The following is a 22,953-nucleotide window of genomic DNA, read 5'->3' as shown; positions in this document are numbered from 1 at the left end:
GATGCTGACATGCATTCATATACAACTTTAATTTGCATAACTGTCTCTTTCAAACAGTCATCCATATTGTTGCACATATGGTCAACATAGAGCGATATCATATAAGTCAATCAAAGGAAGCAGGGGGGTTACGGAATAAACTTTCTGGCATTGGCAAATCACCAAATGAAAGCTATTTGAACCCAGTCAGAAGCTATGAAGTGGTAAGTTGTTATTAGATGCTTGTTTGCTTTTCCTTATCTGAAAAATTGTTCTCTGCTGATCCCTTTGCTGATAAAACTATATTTCAATGCCTTTTAAGCAGAGGTAGGAGATGCTGTCAAAGATTAAGCTGAATTTCAGCTGTAAACACTATCTAAGAAATGCAATTTTCAGGTTTTCCACCTCAGAGAAATGTTTGCTATTTTAATTAGCTAAAGAAGGAGATAAGTGGGGTGTGGATGATGAGTGTTATGATTAGCTGAAAATGTAATAAACTTGTAAGTTATTGATATGTGAAATATGGCTAGCTACTGCTTAGCAGAAAAAGAGAACAAGATCTTAAATCTGAAAAACTAACAAATTGAACTTCTTTCATAGCTGGTATTAGGTTCCCACTATGGTTATGGAAGGTTCCCTTAATCTGGGGCTGGATTATATTTTTTGGTGTACATCAAGAGAAATTTCATTTACTCTGATGAACTTACTCTTGATTTTATACCAATATGACCAAGATCAGATTTTTTTCCCCCTCAGTGAGTACAAGCTGCAGTTAGCTGATTCTATTTTTAAGGTTATTGTGTTAGACCATAGTTCACACTAGTTTTATTTGCTTGCTTGTGTATAATGTCACATACTTCAAATATAATGAGAATTATATTATAAGTGCTAAGTTGAGAGCAGATGATGGGAAAATAGGTATTTGGATAGAAGATGGAATGGCTTGCATAAATAAGTGTATTTGTATTGTTGTGCAAGTGCAAATTTATGTTATTGTATTTATTATTTTTAACTCACAAAATGTGAATATCTGCCAAAAAATCGGATGCACACTCAGACCCATGGGGAAAGCAAATTTTAGTGTTTAGAGCTCTTGCTGGGATACCAGACCTGTAGTCACCAGATGCACTCTGATGAGTTCACCACTAAATGAAGAGAAAGAGTCTTTAGGTTTTTCAGGTGGTTTACTCCATTTTTTTCAGTGGTAAATCTACTCTCCTTAACACAAATTTTCCAAGCTTCTCAAAAAATAATATACTTGCCTGGCAATTACATAATAATAGCCCTTCTGAATAATTGCGAACAAAGGATTCCTTCTACTTTTACAGAAGAAAGTTCTGAGAGCAGTAATTCAAATATTCTTTTCAGCTTAGTTATGTCTCTGCAGTAGCAATATATGAAGAAACTTTGACACTTTTCACTGTGTCATCTCAACATTCAAACTAGCCACTGCAGTGTAAATGGTCAAAATGTCACCTAGATCAATCTTGTTAGCATGTAATAGATCTGAATATATTCATCACAGACACCAGTTTGAATATAAAATGCAGGACAATGTAGCACTTTAAAGACTAACAAGATGGTTTATTAGATGATGAGCTTTCGTGGGCCAGACCCACTTCCTCAGATCAAATAGTGGAAGAAAGTAGTCACAACCATATATACCAAAGGATACAATTTAAAAAAAATGAACAAATATGAAAAGGACAAATCACATTGCAGAACAGAAGGGGGATGCGGGGGGGTGGGAAGGGGGAGGAAGGAAGGTAAGTGTCTGTGAATTGCTGATATTAAAGGTAGGGAGAGTGGGATGTTTGTGAGTTAATGGTATTACAGGTGATAATTGGGGAAACTGTCTTGATAATGGGTGAGAAAGTTCAAAGACTTGTTAAGTCCTTGTTGGTAAGTGTCGAATTTTAACATGAATGACAGACCCAAGAAAGACTACTTCAAGACAGACCCAAGAAAACCAACAATAGAACACCACTTGTCATCACCTACAACCCCCAACTTAAACCTGTCCAACACATTATCAAGAAACTACAGCCTATATTGGAACAGGATACCATACTCAAAGAGGCTCTGGGAGACAGACCCATAGTCTCCTATAGACAACCACCTAACCTCAAGATGATTCTTACCAACCACCACAGGACATACCACACTAATACCAACCCTGGTACCTTCCCTTGCAACAAACCCCGTTGCCAGCTTTGTCCACATATTCATTCTGCTGATACCATTATTGGACCTAACCAAGTGAGTTATAAGATCAAGAACACATATTCCTGCGCATCCAGAAATATAATCTACGCTATCATGTGCCGAAAGTGTCCGTCTGCTATGTACATTGGACAAACATCTCAGACACTTCGCCAAAGGATTAATGCCCACAAAACAGATATCAGACAAGATCACAAAGAGAAAACAGTTTCTTGCCACTTTAACCAGAAAGGACACTCTCTAAATGACTTAGCCACCTGCATTCTGCTACAAAGACCTTTTACATCTGCACTTGAAAGGGAATCCTCTGAACTGTCATTCATGTTAAAATTCGACACTTACCAACAAGGACTTAACAAGTCTTTGAACTTTCTCACCCATTATCAAGACAGTTTCCCCAATTATCACCTGTAATACCATTAACTCACAAACATCCCACTCTCCCTACCTTTAATATCAGCAATTCACAGACACTTACCTTCCTTCCTCCCCCTTCCCACCCCCCCGCATCCCCCTTCTGTTCTGCAATGTGATTTGTCCTTTTCATATTTGTTCATTTTTTTTAAATTGTATCCTTTGGTATATATGGTTGTGACTACTTTCTTCCACTATTTGATCTGAGGAAGTGGGTCTGGCCCACGAAAGCTCATCATCTAATAAACCATCTTGTTAGTCTTTAAAGTGCTACATTGTCCTGCATTTTGCTTCAACTACCCCAGACTAACACGGCTACATTTCTATCACAGTTTGAATATGTACTCTGTGCTGTCAAGTGTGAACATTTGAGTAGTTCAACTCTAAAAATGGCACTGTGGAACTTTATCACCTCTCCAGCACTTCCATATAAAATAATTTCACTTTACAAGTAAAAATATTTTTCTTTCTTCTAACCCTACAAAGTCAACTTGGAATCTGGTAGTCAAGCTGGGTTCTTTCATTCTTGTACAACATCCACAGTATTCTAGCTTCTGCAGGTCAAAGAAGGCCTTAAGTAACTATTTTAAAACTAGCCAATTAGCCCGTCATAAAATGAGATCATCAGGTCTCTCCTCCACGTCCTATTCCCTTTCTATCTCGGTCTTCTCTCCTGAGACTCTGGTCTCTCGCTCCATCTCGCTCTCTCTCTCTCCTCTCCTCCTACTACCTGCCCTCCTCTCTCTCTCACCTCTCCTCTGTCTCCTGCCTCTCTCTCCGTCTCTCTTTCTCTTCTCCCCCTCCTGCCTCTCACTCTCTTTCTCTTCTCCTCCTCCTCTTGCCTCTCACTCTCTCTTTCCCTCCTGCTCCTACATGGGGAGCGCGGAGCCCAAATGGCTCTTTGTGCCACTTGCTCCAATGCGGCAGCCCAGCTGAGAGGCTGCTTATGAACTCCAGCTGCCCCCCTGCACCGTTTCCCTTCATCCCAGCACTGATCCTGCAGCCTCCCAGTTGTCCTCCCCCTCCCCCTCATTCCCTCCCCCTGTCCCTGGCCAGGCTTATCGCTCAGCCCCCACTCACAGGTGCTGACTGGAGGACTGAGCAGGGGGCAGCCATGGAGCAGGTGGCTAGAGAGAAGTAGCACTTTCCTCTTAAAAGCGCCGCTTCTCTCCAGCTGGCTATGAAGCTGCTTGTGCTCTTCCAGCCCGCACCTCCCTCCTGGGCTCACTCCAGGTTGCAAACTCTCCCGCACTGGTTGGACTAGACGTCAGCACAGTAAGGACGTGATGGAGGCTTCAGGCCCCGCCTCCTGGCCGTGAACGTCACCTCCCCGTCCCCCTTCACCTCCCGCCATGGCGCTCGGCTGACTTCTGCGCTGCTCAGCCGGGCCACCGCGCGGGAGCAAGTGTCCATTTGGGCCCCGCGCTCCCCATACAGCACCGCCACACTGCATGGGGGGCACGGACCCCAAACGGCCGCTTGCGCTGCTTGCTCCCACGCGGCGGTCCAGCTGAGCGGCGCAGAAGTCAGCCAAGCACCATGGCAGGAGGCAACAGCGCCGCCCAGAGGGAACAGTCAGTGTTTCAGTGTTACAGAGTTACAGACATTGGGATACTATATATATGATAGTGTAACTGATCTTACAGTATCTGTTGTTCTTTCAGGTGTGTGTGTGCATCAGTGCATTTGACTCAGATTTGTTAGCAGTACTACCAGATAGCACATGCACCCCTGCTCTCTTCATGATCCGTTAGGCAAGGGCATAAAATGGGCATGTTTGCCATTTCCTTCTTCATTCCTTCACTCCATTGTAATAAATTCCAAAATAGAGGGAAGGTGTGAGGTCTGTGAAATATACATACGCCTAACACATCTTGAAGAACAACAGTTTCTGTGAGGTAAATAACCTTCTTTTAAAATCCTTTGAGCATATATACATTCCACTGTAGGTGACTCCAAGCAGTTTTTTTGCAGACAGAAGGCCTTTGGATCATCTGAAAAGGGATTGTAATCCCAATTTGCCAAAGCTGGCATTGTCAAGAGAGGTCTCAGGGATGGCATATAATGAGTAGAGAATGTATGCACAGACCATGTCAATACCATGCTATTGGGTCATTACTCAGGAATGCTGTGTCATGGGAGGACCAGCATATCCAATGCAGCTCCCTTGTTGGCCCAGTGTAGGGTTGGTCAGATAATCATTGAGATTCTCTGCTGGGTAAAACAATTGCAGTGGGGGAAAGGGGACTCTGGGTCCCTGGTGGGGCTGAGTAATTAAGTACTCGATAGCCTCTGGAGTGGGGTAGAGCAAATGTTCAATCTAACCTATCAAAAAAAGAAAACAGACTGCTAGGAATAATGTAAAAAGGGATAGAGAATAAGACAGAGAACATCTTATTACCTCTCTCTATATATATGGTATGCCCACATCTTGAATACTGCATACAGCCTTATCTCAGAAAATGTATTGGCATTGGAAAAGGTTCAGAAAAGGGCAACAAAAATGATTAGGTATTTGGAACGGGTCCCATATGAACAGAGATTAAAAAGACTGGGACTTTTCAGCTTAGAAAAGAGGACACTAAAAGGGGATAGGATAGAGATCTAGATAAATTCATGGAGGTTAGGTCCATCAATGGTTATTAGCCTGGATGGGTAGGAATGGTGTCCCTAGCCTCTGTCAGAGGCTGGGAATGGGTGACAGTCTGACCTAGTATGGCGGTTCTTATGTAGCTTCCTGAGTCTCTTGGCTGGGGCAAATATTAACTGGGGACTCTAACTCTCTGGGGAAGGTAGACCAATCAAACAATCTGAAGCCCCTGGGACAGGGCAGAGCAAACACTCAGGTACGTCTAAACTACGCTTTATTTTCGAAAGAGGATATGCAAATTCCTCTGATATTTGCATATCTTCTTCCGATCTCACTTTAGAAAGCAGGTCTTTTGAAAGTGGAAGTAGTCTGGACGTGGGTTTTTTTCAGGAAAAAAACCCTTTTCAAAAAACCGCTCTTCCTTAAAAAATGAGGTTTACGCGTTTTTTAAAAAAAGGGGTTTTCCCCCCCAAAAATGCGTCCAGACTACTTTTACTTTCAAAAGACCCGCTTTTAAAAGTGAGATCAGAAGAAGATATGCAAATTTCCATGGAATTTGCATAGCCTCTTTCGAAAATAAAGCGTAGTCTAGACATAGCCTGAGTCTCTAGCTAGGGCCCTATGATCCATGCCTATTTGCAGTGCAGGGCAGGAGAGCAGAGGAGCCCTGCCCCCCTGTCTGTCACCCCCCAACTCCACCAGATTCTCACCCAGATCCTAGGAAGCCAGAAAATTCCCTGTTAAGCATTGGCTTCTAATACATAAGGCCCATTTCAGGCATCTCCTTGGCTGGCAGCTGCTCGACCATCCCAGTCAGTTTCCACAGTTGACTGGTCATTCATAGGTAGTCTGGGTCCACAACCCCAACAGCCTGAGAATTGCTGGCTCCTTGGTTGGAACCGGCAGTACATGTTGTTCCTCCTCCAAAACCAGTCCCAGAAGAGCTGCACTGCCTCCTTTCATCTAATCTGGAGCATGTGTAGAAGGCATGAGAAGCAAGGTCTCCTTGGCCCATAGTGGTCTGGTCTGACTGGCCCCAGTGTCACATACTGATGTAATGGAGGGAGGGAGGGAACAATTACTCTCAATGGAGAAGAGACTTTAGTGAGATTGTAACAGCTTGATATAGTCAGAGACCCAATGTGAGATTCATTGAGATGACACTGCACACCTTACAAAGAACTGGGATGAGGCAGAGGCAACCAGATTTCTTTGGGACCAGAAAGGAACCAGAATAAAATCTTTTTGGATACTCTATCATGCCCAACTCAAAGGGCATGTCTACACTAGAAAATTATTACAAAATAACTTATTTTGAAATAATAATTCCCAAAATAACTATTTTGAAATAATGTGTTCACACTCCAGGGAAGCCTCAAAATGAGTCCAAGGTAGGCTTTCTTAATGTGGACATGCTACCTTGACTTAGAGCCCCCAGGAAGCACTGGGCAGTAATTACTCTGAATGACTCTGGGGAGTAGTTATTTTGAAACGGCAGCAGTGGAGCATCCACACTACCACTATTTTGAAATAACTATTTTGAAATAAGTGTTATTCCTCATGGAAAGCAGGAGTTGTTATTTTGAAATAACCAGCCCTTTATTTTGAAATAACAGGTTTGGTAGTGTTGATGCGCCACTTGTTATTTTGAAATAAGGGGAGTTATTTCAAAATAACTCTGGGTATGTCTACACTACCCCCCTAGTTCGAACAAGGGGGGTAATGTATGCATACCGAACTTGCTAATGAAGCCTGGATTTGAATTTCCCGGGCTTCATTAGCATAAAGCCGGCTCCGCCATTTTTAAAAGCCGGCTTGTTCGAACTTGTGGAACGAGGTGTACAGATAGATCGGAATGGCTACATAGTTCGAACTATCTAGCCCGTGCCGCGTGTAGCCGCGCGGCACGGGGTTCGAACAAGCCGGCTTTTAAAAATGGCGGAGCCGGCTTTATGCTAATGAAGCCCGGGAAATTCAAATCCCGGGCTTCATTAGCAAGTTCGGTATGCATACATTACCCCCCTAGTTCAAACTAGGGGGGTAGTGTAGACATACCCTCTCTAGGGTAGACCAGGGCTAAAAAAGACTCATAGCTCTTAAAGTAACATGGTCTTATGAGAAGAGTCTCTGAAAAGGGATGGGAAGAGTAAGGTGGGGGAAAGGGAGGGAGATGATTATGTATCCAGTGTGTTGAATACCTATTTGTCCAACATGATGTTCTGCCATGCACAATACAAAAGGGAATGTTGTGATCATAAGAGAGGAGAGATCATAGTGGTGCTGTCTTCAATCAAAGAATCAATATGACTGCCTTCATGTAGCAAATATCAGGTGAGAAGAATCCATTGCTGTGAAATATGAGGGGTATCTTCGAGAAGGTCTTGATCTTCTGTCTGCTGGGACCTCTGATACAACAATGATCTCAGGTAGGGTTGTGGTTTATTTTAGTAGTGGAAGTGTAGACTCTTAGGCTATATCTACACTACCAGTTTATTTTGAAATAAGTTGTTTCAAAATAATAACTCCCAAAATAACCATTTCAAAATAAGCTTATTCCTCTTCACAAGCAGAAGTTATTATTTTGAACTAACAAGCCCATTATTTCGAAATAACAGGCTTGGTAGGGCTTGTCTAGACTACATCTCCGATGTAAATGAGCCCGATCAAAAATGCAAATGAAGTGCAGATTTAAATAGCTCACGCTTCCTTTCTATATTCACGTCCGAGTGCTGTTTTGAAAAAGAGTATTTCGAAAGTGAAACCGCAGTCTAGATGCAGTTCTTTCAGGGGAAAAAAACCCTTTTTCGAAAGATCCCATATTCCTCATTTTTTCAGGAATACACGATCTTTTGAAGAAGGGTTTTTCTTTAAAGAACCGCGTCTAGACTGCAGTTTCACCTTCGAAATACGCTTTTTCAAAACAGCACTCAGACACGAATATGCAAATGAAGCACGAGATATTTAAATCTGCGCTTCATTTGCACTTTCGATCGGGCTCATTTACATCCCTCTTTCAAAAGAGGGATGTAATTTAGACGAGCCCGTAGTGTGAATGCTCACCTTGTTATTTCGAAATAACTCTTCAGTGTAGATATGCTCTCAGTGAGGAAAGTGTTGTATGAGAATCTTTCAGTATGTGCATAGCATCACCTGGCAGAAGATAGCTCTGAAAGGGTAAACCCTCAATTGTAGTGTGCAGCTCTGTTGGAATTCTGGAAGCTTGCAGTCAGGATGAATGCCTCACGGATATAGCAGTGGCAACAAAACACGGGGCTGTCAAGAGCAACTATTTTTGCCTGAAATTATGTAAGTTAAAGTGAAATAAGAACAAAGTAGTGCTATGTTCTTACAGCCTATATGCCAATAAACACCCCACATTTATCTCTCTCAAAACGATTATGGAGTTTTTCAGTGCTGTTTTGGTTATTACCTTTTTTTTTACTTACTCTTAATGCTAATAATTTATTCTCTCTCTTTTCTGAAGCACTCTTGTGCAACAAAAATAGATACAAGTACTAGCAGGATTATGTAATTTCCTCCCATCAATTGCTGAAATAGACAAATTGCATTTAATATTTGCATTCATGTCTGGAACAAGCTTAAATGGATAACAGATCATCTTTTTTTTTCATGCAGCTCCTAATCTTTTTGTCTTGTCTGGTTTGTTGCTTACATTTATTCTTATACTGAAGCTGCATCTTTAATTTAGTGTCTATACATAATACTTTGTTCTTATTTTAGAGCACAACAACACAGATACTAACTACCATAGCTGGAGTAACTGGTGTCGTGATCACTTTGGCTTTCATTCTGATCACGACTTCATCCACAGAAATCATCAGAAGATCATTCTATGAGGTCTTCTGGTATACCCATCACCTGTTTTTGGTTTTCTTTATTGGTCTGGTTATGCATGGTATGGGGTGAGTATATTTACATACTTACACACGCACATATTTATAATATCCTGTGTGAGGTGATTATATATGATAATATTAACACTTTCAAGGTTAACACATGATTGTAATATGATAGAGTGGGTGAGTGTGAGTGTGAGTGTGAGTGGGCAGGTTGCTGTGATTTAGGCAGCAACCAAGCAGCAGTTTTGTGTATCACAGGGATTCTTAAAAACATGACTTTATCACCTCATCACCTTAGTGGATAGAACCCAAGAAGCTTCCATACTTTTGGTCCCTTAAACCATCAGGGACAAAGTATGATATTGTTACTCAAACTAATGATTACTATTATTACTTCATTTTATTTATTTGTAATATCATAAGGTATGTCTACACTACCACCCTAGTTCGAACTAGGGTGGTAATGTAGGCAACCGGAGTTGCAAATGAAGCCCGGGATTTGAATTTCCCGGGCTTCATTTGCATATAGCCGGGCGCCGCCATTTTTAAATGTCCGCTAGTGCGGACTCCGTGCCGCGCGGCTACACGTGGCACGGACTAGGTAGTTCGGACTAGGCTTCCGTGAAATGAGGAGTAACGGTAGTTCAGACTAGGAAGCCTAGTCCGAACTACCTAGTCCGTGCCGCGTGTAGCCGCGCGGCACGGAGTCCGCACTAGCGGACATTTAAAAATGGCAGCGCCTGGCTTTATGCAAATGAAGCCCGGGAAATTCAAATCCCGGGCTTCATTTGCAACTCCGGTTGCCTACATTACCACCCTAGTTCGAACTAGGGTGGTAGTGTAGACATACCCATGGTTCTTACAGCTAGGAGTTCTAGTCATGGGCCAACACCCTATAGTATTAGGTGCCATACACTTTACAAAAATGACTGTCCATGCCCCAAAGAGCTCACAGTCTAAGTCCAAAACAAGAAACAACAGATGTATACAAACTAGTGGGGAGCCCAAGAAAACAGTGAGACAATATTGGTCAGCACAACAGATTTAATACCTTACTCCATGAGTAGTCCCACTGACTTTTCTCTCCTGTCCTGTTCAAATACTCTTAGTGTATATTTGCTCTTCTTAACAATGCCACACTATCGTCTCAAAAAAGAACACCTGAGAAAATAATAATGAAGTGCTGAATCATCAATTAGGGTATGTCTACACTACAAAGTTAATTCGAACTAACAGACGTTAGTTCGAATTAACTTTGATAGGTGCTACACTCGCAAACCACTAGTTCGAACTTAATTCAAACTAGCGGAGCGCTTAATTCGAACTAGGTAAACCTCATTCCACGAGGACTAACGCCTATTTCGAATTAAGTAGTTCGAATTAAGGGCTGTGTAGCCACTTAATTCGAACTAGTGGGAGACTAGCCCTCCCCAGCTTTCCCTGGTGGCCACTCTGGGCACCACCAGGGAAACTCTTCTGCCCCCCTCCCAGCCCCGGAGCCCTTAAAGGGGCACGGGCTGGTTACGGTGCCTGTGCCAGGTACAACCCTGCCAGCATCCAGCCAGCAGACCCTGCACCTGGCACAGCACGAACCAGCCACCCGCTGCCACCCAGCCCTCCCCCTCTTCCCGGGACCAGGTTGGCCGCTACCAGGAGCCTGCCCAGGTCCGCAAGAGGCGGGCGCCCGCCTGGTCTAGTGCAGACATCTTCTCCGCACTAGGCACAGGAAAGTGGCCGTCTAGGGCAGGATAGCTGCCAGCCTGGCCACCCAGGAGCAGGTGTGCATGAAAATCAGAGTGGTCCAGTGAGACCACCGACCCTGAGCCCTGAGTTTAGAATGGCCGTACTGGGTCAGACCAAAGGTCCATCTAGCCCAGTAGCCTGTCTGCTGACAGTGGCCAACACTAGGTACCCTGGAGGGGATGGACCGAAGACAATGACCAAGCCATTTGTCTCGTGCCATCCATCTCCAGCCTTCCACAAACAGAGGCCAGGGACACCATTTCTACCCCCTGGCTAATAGCACTCCATGGGCCCAACCTCCATCACTTTATCTCACTTCTCTTTAAACTCTGTTCTAGTTCTAGCCTTCACAGCCTCCTGCAGCAAGGAGTTCCACAGGTTGACTATTTGCTTTGTGAAGAAGAACTTTCTGTTATTAGTTTGAAGCCTGCTACCCATTCATTTCATTTGGTGTCCTCTAGTCCTTCTATTATGGGAACTAATGAAGAACTGTTCTTTATGCACCCTCTCCACACCACTCATGCTTTTATAGACCTCTATCATATCCCCCCTCAGTCTCCTCTTTTCTAAGCTGAGAAGCCCCAGTCTCTTTAGCCTCTCTTCATATGGGACCTGTTCCAAACCCCTGATCATTTTAGTGGCCCTCCCCTCTCTCACCCTCTCTCTTCCCCTCTCCCACCTCCTTTTCCCAGTCTCCCCGAGTTTTGTTCAATAAAGAGAGTTTCTATTTCTGAACACACGTGTCCTTTATTTTGTAGATCAGGAAGGAGGGCTAGGGAGGGGTAAGTGGAAGGAGGTGAGGGAGGAATGGGGTACGAGCCCCCGATGGGGAGGACTGGGGTGGCTCTGCGGGTTCCTCGGGATGGAAGCTCTCCTGCAGCCCCCCGATTGATCCCCCTCCCCGGATGGCAGCCTGCGGCAAGTGCAGCCGGGCTGATGGCCGAGTGCTGTGATGTGCCAAGTGTGGGCACTCAGGGCACTCCAAGCCAGGACTGCTTTGCTGTCCCTCATCGAGTTAGACAACTCCTGAGAACTGTCTGGGCGGGGTGGGGGTCGGGTCCCTTTAAGCACAGCCCTTGGCTAGCCTGAGACAGCTCAATGCTCTAAATCCTAATCTGATGCCCTGCCGGCACTGCTTCCGGCCATCCTTAACCCCGGTTCAGGGCCCACTCAATGTGGACATGCTAGTTCGAATTAGCAAAACGCTAATTCGAACTAGTTTTTAGGTTTAGATGCACTAGTTCGAATTAGCTTAGTTCGAATTAACTAATTCGAATTAAGTTAGTTCGAATTAGTGCTGTAGTGTAGACTTACCCTTAGCGATTTAGCCCTTAGATAGTAGCAGTTTGTGAGGGAGATTGTTAGAGCTCTGCTCTCAGATATCCACTTTACATCCATGGGTATCCATGATTGCAGATGTGGATATCTGTGGGTCATTTTTGTGGATAGAGATGTGGACGCAGATACAAATTTTATATACATGCAGGGTCCTGACGACTGTGGCTATGTCTAAATTGCAGGGTTTTTTCAGAAAAAGAGACGCGCATATCTTTTTATGCTTTTTTTCAGAAGGGGCTTTTCTGAAATTTGACCTGTCTACACGGGGCCAAATTTAGGAAAAACCTCCTCTTTCAGAACATCCTTTATTCTTCTCACCAAGAGGAATGCTGAAAGAACACACCAGCTTTTCTGGAAACTGTTCCAAAAAAGCAGATGTGTTCCCTTGATATGGCAGAGTTTTTCCGGGAAAATTCTGCAGTCTAGACATAGCCTGTGACTCAGAATATTCAGTCTCCCTCCTACACTGCTGCTTGCTCCTGGACATGAATAAACTGCAACAAATGTCACAGGTGCACTTCTGGGAATGCCAGCATAGCTACTCAACTGGACAAAGGAATGGCAACAGGCAAGGCTCTGCCTACTCCTCACCCCCTTTTACGTCTTCACATTCACCTGAGAGAGAGAGAGAGAGAGAGAGAGAGAGAGATGTAATAGCTCTATGGAGCCCCTTCTATGTAGGAACTAGGGCACACTAGCACAATGGTTTAAGGATGTACCTTTTATCCCCACTAGTCCCTTGCACTATGGCACAGGACAGATCATGATCTGGCCCAAAAGAAATCTGAAATGGAAAAATAAGGCCAACAATATGTTATCTCCTCCTCTTCATCCACAATCTGCACCAGCTCTAGTATATTTTTAAACTCAATAGTTGAAAAGAATATGCTCAAAGAAATTCACTTCATTGTAAATTCTTTAGGATAAAGAAATCAGAATTTAAATAAGTTAACAAAGAACCAGACATCTCATTAGGGCTCTTCTCAATTATTTGGTGCACTTTAAGTACATGTCTTAAATGAGCAAAGAAAAAAGAGTAACTATTATTTATTTTTTCTGCACTGCACCAGCTATTCAGCTATAGATGAGGACAAAGTCTCTATTCCAAGGAGTTTGCCTTCTGACTCAATCCAGATGAGACAGATATCCATGTTACATGTATTGACTCACCAAACTGCAAGAGGTGTTGCTGCATACTTATAGCATAGCATACACATTCCACTTGGTGGGTTGACAATGAAAACCCTATAAACATTATGGAAGAGGTATGGTTGAAATTATCTGTAAGAACAACATTAAGACAGAATACCAGCTGCCATATTTCTCTTTCTGCATTCAGTGCAGTATTTGTAAACATACTGGTATACTGGGCCATCCTTACCCATACACAGAATATGCAGTTGTGCAGGGCACCTGAAAATTTGGGGCACCACTGCGTCTTAATGTCTACTCACCTATGTCTTCCTATCCCAGTTTTATGTCTCTGCTTCCTCTGCAGAGGATCTAGTTAACTTAAAAGTGAAAAAAACTGCTGGACCTATTAACAGAAGTTGTGAAAAAGCCATGCAAGTGGTAATGAAGCCATTTAACAGGCATTTGCCAACTCCTGTCTGTTTCTGAATGTACTGTGTTAGTCTATAGGAACTTAGTTTAATTTTTTAAAAATATTTCCTTAGTGTGTTACTGAAAACTATAAAGTCACATCTCTAAAATATCATCCTCAACTGAATGCCATTGGGCATAAGGGCACCAGTTTACTAATCCAGCATAGGACCCCATAAAACCTAAGGACGGCCATGCTGGTATATGAAAAGAACAAAAGAGACCATTTCAATTGTGTATATCTTTTTTTCTTTTAATATGTTAAGTCAGCTCGTCCGAGGTCAGACACCACAGAGTCTGTTGCTGCACAATGTCACATATTGTAAAGAGCACTACTCAGAATGGGAGAAAGTCACTCATTGTCCTTTGCCACTATTTTCTGGCAGTGAACCTGTGGTAAGAATGATGCTTATGCTTCTTTTTATTTATGTCTATTCTTGAGGAAGTACAATGGCACTGTCTAGACTCAGAATGCTGGAGTTCTGTTCCTCAGTCTGCTGCTGGCCTGTACAGTGACCTCAGACAAGTAGGAGCACTTTTCTGTGCCTTAATCTCCCTCCCTGAAATATGAGAACAATGAAGCTTACCTCTTTTCTAAAGTGCAGTAGCATCTGCGATGAAAAATGCTTGATATCATTATTTCTCAATAATTGTTTTTGGTATAGACCCTTTAGTCAGAATCAAGCCTTCTGTAAATAAATTCATTACACCATGTTTGTGATTTGTTATTTATTCAGTATAAGTAATGTGCGTGATAGCTACATTATATAAATATAAAGAATAGGGCTGTGGATTAATCACAATTAACTCACGTAATTACAAAAATAAATTGCAATTAAAAATGAGTCATTATTAACTGCAGTTTAATTGTACTGATTAACAGTAAAACACAAATTGAAATTTATTAATATTTTGGATTTTTTCCTACATTTTCAAATGCATGTATTTCAAGTACAATACAGTATACGAAGTGTGTAGTGCTCAGTTTATATTATTTTTGTTACAAATATTTGCCCTGCAAAAATGATAAACAAAAGACATAGTATTTTTCAATTACTCTCATACAAGTGCTGTTGTGTAATCTATTTATTGTGAAAGTGCAATTTACAAATGTAGATTTTCTTTTGTTACACAACTGCACTCCGACTTAAAACAATGTAGAACTTTAGCTCCTACAATCCTATTCAGTCCTACATGTTATTCAGCCAATCACTGAGACAAACAGGTTTGTTTAAATTTACTAGAGATACTGCTGCCTACTTCTTATTTACAATGTCATCTTGAGAGTGCGACCAGGCATTCACATGGCACTTTTATAGCCAGCCTCACAAGATATTCACATTCCAGATGTGCTAAACATGAATATGTCTCTTCATGCTTCAGCCACCATTACAGAGGACATGCTTCCATGCTGTTGCCGGCTTCTGCTTGATAATGATCCAAAACAGTGTGGTTTGACATAGAAGTGAACAGCTTTATCTTCTGGAAATGTAAACGAACTTGTCTGGCTGAGTGAGTGGCTGAACAAGAAGTATGACTGAGTGGATTTGTAAACTCTAAAGCTCTACATTGTTTAAGTTTCAAATGCAGTAATTTTTGTACATAACTCTACATTTCTAAGTTCAATTTTCATGATAAAGAGATTGCAGTACAGCAGTGGTTCCCAACCTTTTTTATACCGGGGACCAGCAAACCCATTCACAAACTTTTGGGAATCTGGTAACATTTTATTTGCATATCTGCATATTCATTATGCAAATAATGAATATGCAAATAAACAAATACATGTTACCAGTCTGCCAAAAACTCTGGCCCCCAAAGACCCCCCAGTGCCAGCCCTAACCCCCCATTCTCCAGCACCAGCTAATGACCCCAGAGTCCTCTGCATCCAAACCCCCAAGTGCCAGCGTCCCATCCCCAGAACACCCCAGGGCCAGTTCCCCATCCCAAATGCCTCAGTGTCAGCCCCCCCACCTCTTAGAGTCCCCCACCATCAGACCCCCCAGTGTGAGCCTCCTGTTTCTAGAGCCCCACTGCACCCAGCCTCACCAGAGACCTCCCTAGTGCCAGCCCCCAATATTAGCCCCATCCCCAAAGCCCCACAGTGCCAGCCCTGCCCCTATATCCCCCCTCTACTAGCCGCACCCCTAGAGCCTCCCCTGTGCCAGCTCCCTACCCTGGATGCCTCAGTGCCCCCCACCACTTAGAGCCCCGCATCCCTTAGAACACCCTAGTACTAGCCTAGCCCCAGAGCCCCCCCCCACTATTAGCTTCACCCTCAGAGCCTTCCAGTGCCACCTCCCTGCCTCTTAGAGACCCCCACCTTTAGAGCTCTCCAGCACCAGCCCCACCTCCAGAACCCCCAGTGCCTGCCCTGCCCCCCTCACCTAGCCCTGCATTGCCTCCCAGCCACCAGCTGAGCACTGCTGCCAGGATCACAGCAGCTTTAAGGTTGCTGTGCTAGGCTCCAAGCAGCCCTTCCACCACGAAGCAAAGTGCTTTTTTGTGTTGGGGAAGAGACCCTGCCTGTGCCTGGTGCTGGTTGGCTGAGAGGCAAAGCAGGACACGCCTCTCCCAACAGCCACAGCGGGAGAGGTGTTCCAGAGTCCCACCCCCCAGAGCCGCCACAGCCCGGCAGCCAGAGGTCCACAGCCCAGCAGCGGGTCGCAGCCCAATGGTTGGGAACTGCTGCACTGTAGTACTTGTGTTAAGTTAATTGAAAAATACTACTTTGTTTTTTACAGTGCAAATATTTATAATAAAAATAAATATAACATGAGTCCTGTACAATTTGTATTCTGTGATTTAACTGAAATCAGTATATTTGAAAATGTAGAAAATATCCGAAATATTTAAATAATTGGTATTCTATTATTAACAGCATGTTTCATCTCATGATTAATTTTTTAATCATTTGACAGGAAATTCTGTCCTCTAAAAACTTTCTAAGGCAGTGGTTTTTAACCTGAAATCAGCAAAGGATTCAGCACATCAATTTAAAATGGTTACAGGTCCACAAATGAAAAAGGTTGAAAGCCACTGGTTTAAAGAATAAACATATAAAAGATAAGATGCTGTAGGAAATACAGAGATTTTTTTTTATTATGGCTTTAATAGAGGTTACCCAAATATCAGACACACATATTAAGTTGGAAATAAAAATTATATCCTTGCTTTGGGACATGTATTTCCTACCATATAGTCTTGAAATATTAAAATAGGTGAGAAGAACAGAATTAGAAGCAGGGAATTTAAAAAGAAAAGGGAGAAAAGCAAGAAAAATATATCTGAATAGTGGTTTTGCTACAAGATTACAAATCCACTGGAGGTAATTAAATAGTAGACATGTACAGCATATCAGATGTCTAACATCTAAACAAAGCCATTTAACTTTTCAACCTAAAGATTTTTAGACTGCACATACACAATTTTAAGAAAGAAAAAATACATTGAGAATTTTTAAAATACTGAATGTTAATATTTCTTCTACCTTCTAGAGTAGTGGTTCTCAAACTGTGGTCCATGGACTACTAGTAGTCCACGGCCACCTTTCAGGTGGCCCGCAGCTCGAGCTCCACCCCCTCGTTCCCCACACAGAGGGAGCCCACACTGGTGCTCCAGGCCCCCCCCTATCCCCCGGTGAGTTTGGAGTGCCAGCACTGGCTTCTCACTGTGGGGGAAGGGGGAGAGAAAGCCCCGAGCTTAGAGGCACTGTCTTTAGGGACAATGATGAGCTGAGTTTATGCTTTCACTCAGAATCTTCTGACTTTTGTCAGCTTCGTAGAATTATTTAAATATGTATTTTTAAATTTAATTTTCAAGACTTATCCTAGGTAAATTGCAACTCCAATCCCTTAGCATCATCTCAAAGAATGACATAATCTGAATGAAGATTTCCTTCTCATAAATGATGCTTTATATCCTAGTTATCATTCCAGCTTGCATGCCCAAGTCAATGTTTCAGCAAACAAATATTGATTTAGGTGGCTTGAAAAGCCATATCTTTTTTAGGTCTTTAGTTCACTTAAACGAGCTTTCTCTGCATTCTTCCATCTATGAGACTGGAAATATGATGGCATACTCTGTATAGACAAATATCTACATGTTTGTGGTCTTGCAGATACAAATACATTTAATTATCTAAAGCTATTATAGTCCTGCTGAGTACAGTTATAGCTAATATACATGATCAGCTAAGAATCTTTGATTATTATATTGATCAGTATATATGATCAGCAAAGTACAGTGATCATGTATAATGTCTATAGTATGACCAGTTTAGTACATAAATCAACTTAGTCCAATTATTGAAACAGAACAGATGGATTATGTGACAAAAATTGCATATTGGATAAATGGCAGGCCCAAAGCCAACAATGAGAGCACTGGAGAAAAGTGAGCTATCTCTAATCTGAACACTCTGAAATGTCTCAGAGTCTTTGTTACAAATATAGGGGAGTAGGACTCTGGCTTTGTACTCCTTGACCTAGCAATATACATACAAATCCTTTTTGAATGTTAATTGGCAAAGTTTTTAAAAGGAAGTTCTTGGCCAGCAGGCCAGAATACAGATGTACATTAACACAGCTTTTGTAAAGTCTCAGAGGGGTAGCCGTGCTAGTTTGTAACTTTAAACACAATGAGTAGTCCTGTGTGGCACCTTAGGGTATGTCTACACTAGAAAATTATTTTGAAATAACAAAATTTGACATAACTCCCAATTTAACAAAATTGAAATAGCATGTCCCCACCATGGGGAAGCATTGCTGTTAGTCAGAATTATGTTGAAATAGCATATCCACAATGATTGGAGCCTGCCTCGGACTTAAAGCCCCCAGAAGCTTTCTGGGGAGGGCACTAGGAGTGCGGAGACTTTCTGTAGCTTTCAGGGGCACCTCTCTACAGCCACGACTCACAGGCCACTTCTCCACTGCCTCCCCACTCACAGGAAACAAAAGGGATGCAGTGTGCTCTGGTTGCCTTTGTGGACACCACAGTACTTCCAATAGGGAGCCAGAGCTGCTGCAAAGCAGTGCTAGGCTCACAAGCCTTGTGCTGTACTTTATGGCACAGTTTGTCCAGACTGCTTGCATGCTGCTTCAGCAGGATGAGGATCAGCCTGGATCACAGGCCCTGATCTCCCAGGTCGTGGCACTCTTGCTGCTGCACATGTCCCTCAATCCCTTGGACACTGCGGAATGGTGCATCTGGCTGCAGAACACCAGTTTGGAGTGGTGGTACCACATCATCGAGCAGCTTTGGGACTATCAGCAGTGGCTGCAGAACTTCTACATGTGGAAGGCTAGCTTCCTTGAGCTCTGCAAGTGGTTGGCCCCTTCTCTCAGGTGACAGGACACCCACATGCAACCTGCCATCCCCCTGCAGAAGTGTGTTACCATTGTACTTTGGAAGCTCGCCACACCAGACAGCTACCGCTCTGTCAGAAACCAGTTTGGCACACAGGGCCGGCCTACAACATTTTGGCATCTGAGGCGGGGAGGTCAAATGACACCCCCATGACTCCTCGCTCGGGCCAAAACTTTGAAAGGTCTCAATTGTGCCTTCTTCCTGTTCTACTCCTTTCATGGTACTACAGAGAGAATACATATGCACCAGCAGCAGAGACAAGTTTTTGCGGATGGGCAACAGAGGGTTTTTGTGCAAAAAAAAGCCAATCGACTAAAGCACAGGTGCTCTGGTTGCTATTCTGTGAATAGCAATCAGAGCTTTCTTTCGAGAGAGTGTCCATGCAGTCTGGATGTTCTCTTGCGGAAAAGCGCATCACTTTTGCAATGCGCTTTTGTAGTGTGGACACGCTTTTGTGCAAGAAGTTTTTGCAGAAGATCTCTTCCACAAAAAGCTTTTTGTGCAAAAGCCTGTAGTGTAGACATAACCTCTGTAGACAATACAAGAAATGTGCTTTCTTGGTAAGTCAACCAAAAGCCATAGAAGAAAGGTTTAAATCATCTCATTTTATGCTAACTGCTGAATTAATCAGAAATGGAAAAATTTTGTAACTTGAGTTTTGTTGTTTTTTTATGTACAATGTCCTATAGGCTTGGAAATGGGTTTTAGGTCCTGTGGTGATATACATCTGTGAAAGAATTGTTAGATTCTGGAGATTTCAGCAAGAGGTTGTCATTACAAAGGTATGTAATACAGTCTATATGTCTGAATAAATAGCAACATACAAATGAAATGTGTTCTATCAACAGAAGTTTTTTATCTGCTAGTTTTGCTGATGACCTCTGTGCGCTCTGTATCTTTATCTTGACCACTAGCTTCATGAGCTCTTCCACTAATACCATATAGTTTTGCAAAATATTGCTTTTATTATTTGGTTTTAGCATGTAAGCAAACTTGATCCACAATATACCATACAGATGAGGCAACCTGCGGTCAGATGATATCTCTACCTTTTTAGACTCATTGAGTGAAATACTGATCTTATTAAAGTCAGCAGCAAAATTTCCACTGACTTTAATGAGACCAGGATTCTATCCATAGAGCCTGGAGACCCAAAGGGGGTTATGAGATATATCCTTAACTGATATAAAATCTTCATTTCTCCATTGAAGTCAATAGAACTATGACTGCTTATATCAGATGAGTATCTGCCTCTAAGTTCAAGGCCTGTGGATTTCATTGACATGATTGTAAATTAGGAATAATTCCACTGAAATCAACTGAGTTACACTGTTGTGAAACCAACTTATGTGACATCAGATTCAGGTTCTATGGGTAGAATCCTGGCCCTGTAATGATAATTGTGACCTAAAACGTGGTTCGTTACACAGGCTTTGACTTCTCGAACCCATAACGCAAAATACCATATAATACGTGCAATGTTGAGTAAGAACAGCACAATGATATATTGTATAGTGCATTGTCCACTACAAACTAAAAATCTAATGTGTATCCCCCTTTTGGGGAGGGCAGTTCTAGAACTGAACTAGAGAAGCTTTGTAACTTACTAGAAAGGAACATGTATTCATAATTAACACAGCAGAACAGGACAAATAGATATTTTATTGTGATTTACTCATGGTATAGGTGGTGACTCATTCCTCTGGAGTACTTGAGCTCCATATGAAGAAATGTGGCTTTAAAATGGAACCTGGCCAGTATATATTTCTACAGTGCCCTTCTGTATCACAACTGGAATGGCATCCTTTCACGCTTACCTCAGCTCCTGAGGAGGAATTCTTCAGTGTGCACATAAGAGTAGTTGGAGATTGGACGGGAGCTCTATTCAAGGCCTTTGGAACAGAGGAAAAGGTCTTTAAGGAGCCTTGGAAGCTACCAAGGTTTAAATACAAATCTTTGTGTTGCCTTTTGTAGAATACTAGATGATAATTTTGGAACCATCTCAGTACGTCATTATGTTAAATAACAATGGATATGGAAATGAACTTAGAACTCTTAGTTATCAAAAAGTTCTGTCACAAATCTCTGATTCAGGATCAGCTTATACAGAAATATGACCATTTAGCTATACCTGTATATTTATGAATATGATTAAAAGGACAGTAGCAATGTTCCCTCTAATCTTTTACATCCATGTGCAGAATAAATTTGTGTGCGCACCAATGCACATGCAAATATGCATCCCAAGTAGAACAAAAAAACTAGCTGTGGGTACTCTGCTGATCTTCTGAGCAACTTCACAGGGCTGTGACCATTAGCCATTTATGTATGCTAGCTTCTTATCTATATATTTATGTGTTTAGGTTCTTATAATGGCACCTATCATTATAAAACCTCACCTCTTTCTTGCTCCCTAGCTCTATGTTGTGCTCTCCTACAACAGTGGTTCTCAATCAGGGGTACACAGAAATCTTCCAGAGGGTACATCAACTTACCTAGATACTTGCCTAGTTTTATAACAGGCTATATAAAAAGCACTAGCAAAGTCAGTGCAAACTAAAATTTAATCGAGACAAAGACTTATTTATATTGCTCTGTGTACTATACACTGAAATGTTAAATACAATGCTTATATTCCAATTGATGTATTTTATAATTATATGGTCAAAATGAGAAAGTAAGCAATTTTTCAGTAATAGTGTGCGGTGATACTTTTGTATTTTTATGTCTGAGTTTGTAAGCAAGTAGTTTTTAAGTGAGGTGAAACTTGGGCATACAGAAGACAAAATAGGCTTCTGAAAGAGGTATAGTAGTCTTGAAAAGTTGAGCACCACTGATCTACAGCTCTCTTCACTTCTACTTTCATTCCTGTCTCCAATAGAATCTGACTTTTCCCAGCTGTCCTGGTCCCACTTTCAGTAGAACTCCTATCTACTGCCTTCAGGGTTTTCCCTCTACATATCTGTGATATATCTAACCAACTTGCTTTTTCCTCCTTCCTAGCATTCTCCCTCCACTTTGCTCCCACTTCACAAATCCTTTTTTAGTTACCTCCCTCCCCTTTAGATCTTTTTATAGAGTTAAGTAAGGCAAAAGAGGGACCAAGGATTCTTAAAAGTCGTATAAGGATAATGCAGAATCTTTAGATTCATGACAGTTTCTTCTGCGTCCCCTAATCGTTTACTAGTAGAAATGGTTCTGTGACTTGCTAGGCATGGTATGAAACTCTTACAGGATCTGCAAAAAGTAATGTTTTCAGAGAATTCATGTTACTGGTAAGTAAACTTTGTTTACCTTCATCAAAATAAAAATTGCATGTCTTAAGAACTAACGGGGAAGGATGCATTTTCAAATAGTGGACAGGGATTTAGCCATCAACATCTGCTGATATTAATGAAATCATGCTGCTAAATCATTGCTGCACTATATAGAAAATGTGTTTTAAAATATTCCCTAAATGCTATATGCAGAGAATGATACATCTTACACTAATGCAGTGTATCTGCATGCTATCTCAGCAGCTGATGACAAACCTCATCATATATGCTTTTTATGCCCTAAATTTCCACTGACTTCAATGGGAGTTTTGAGTGCTTAGGAAGTGCAGGATAGGACATAACATGTACAAATCAAAACAGATGTAGAAAGGAAAAAACAAGTGTTTACATAACCACATATGTACATTTGTGGCTAAATTGTTAAAGAATGTCTTTAGCGCATGTTTAGTTGCTATTTCGCATGCAATTACATGCACAGTCTGAAATACTTGAATAAAAGCAAACCAAATGACTAGTGTAATTGAAAATGGAAAAATAGAGTAATTGATAATGGGACGTG

The 22,953-nt window shown here is 42.1% G+C and overlaps 1 protein-coding gene across 3 annotated transcripts in view; it reads left to right on the top strand.

Moving 5' to 3' along the window:
• The window catches only part of NOX3 (NADPH oxidase 3), a 225,091-nt gene that overhangs the window by 180,781 nt on the left and 21,357 nt on the right, over positions 1–22,953 (top strand). For all 3 annotated transcript variants that reach the window (XM_089777299.1, XM_089777298.1, XM_006114980.5), the window contains 5 exons: positions 58–203; positions 8,948–9,129; positions 14,016–14,145; positions 19,806–19,898; positions 20,803–21,056. In XM_089777299.1, the coding sequence (XP_089633425.1) occupies positions 58–203; positions 8,948–9,129; positions 14,016–14,145; positions 19,806–19,898; positions 20,803–21,056 (805 nt within the window). The remainder of the gene's footprint in view (positions 1–57; positions 204–8,947; positions 9,130–14,015; positions 14,146–19,805; positions 19,899–20,802; positions 21,057–22,953) is intronic.

This window comes from Pelodiscus sinensis, chromosome 3, assembly GCF_052426305.1.
Source record: "Pelodiscus sinensis isolate ZL-2025 chromosome 3, ASM5242630v1, whole genome shotgun sequence".
Lineage (NCBI taxonomy): Eukaryota > Metazoa > Chordata > Testudines > Trionychidae > Pelodiscus > Pelodiscus sinensis.
The sequence above is the reverse complement of the archived record's forward strand: the minus strand, read 5'-3'. Positions and strand labels throughout refer to the sequence as shown.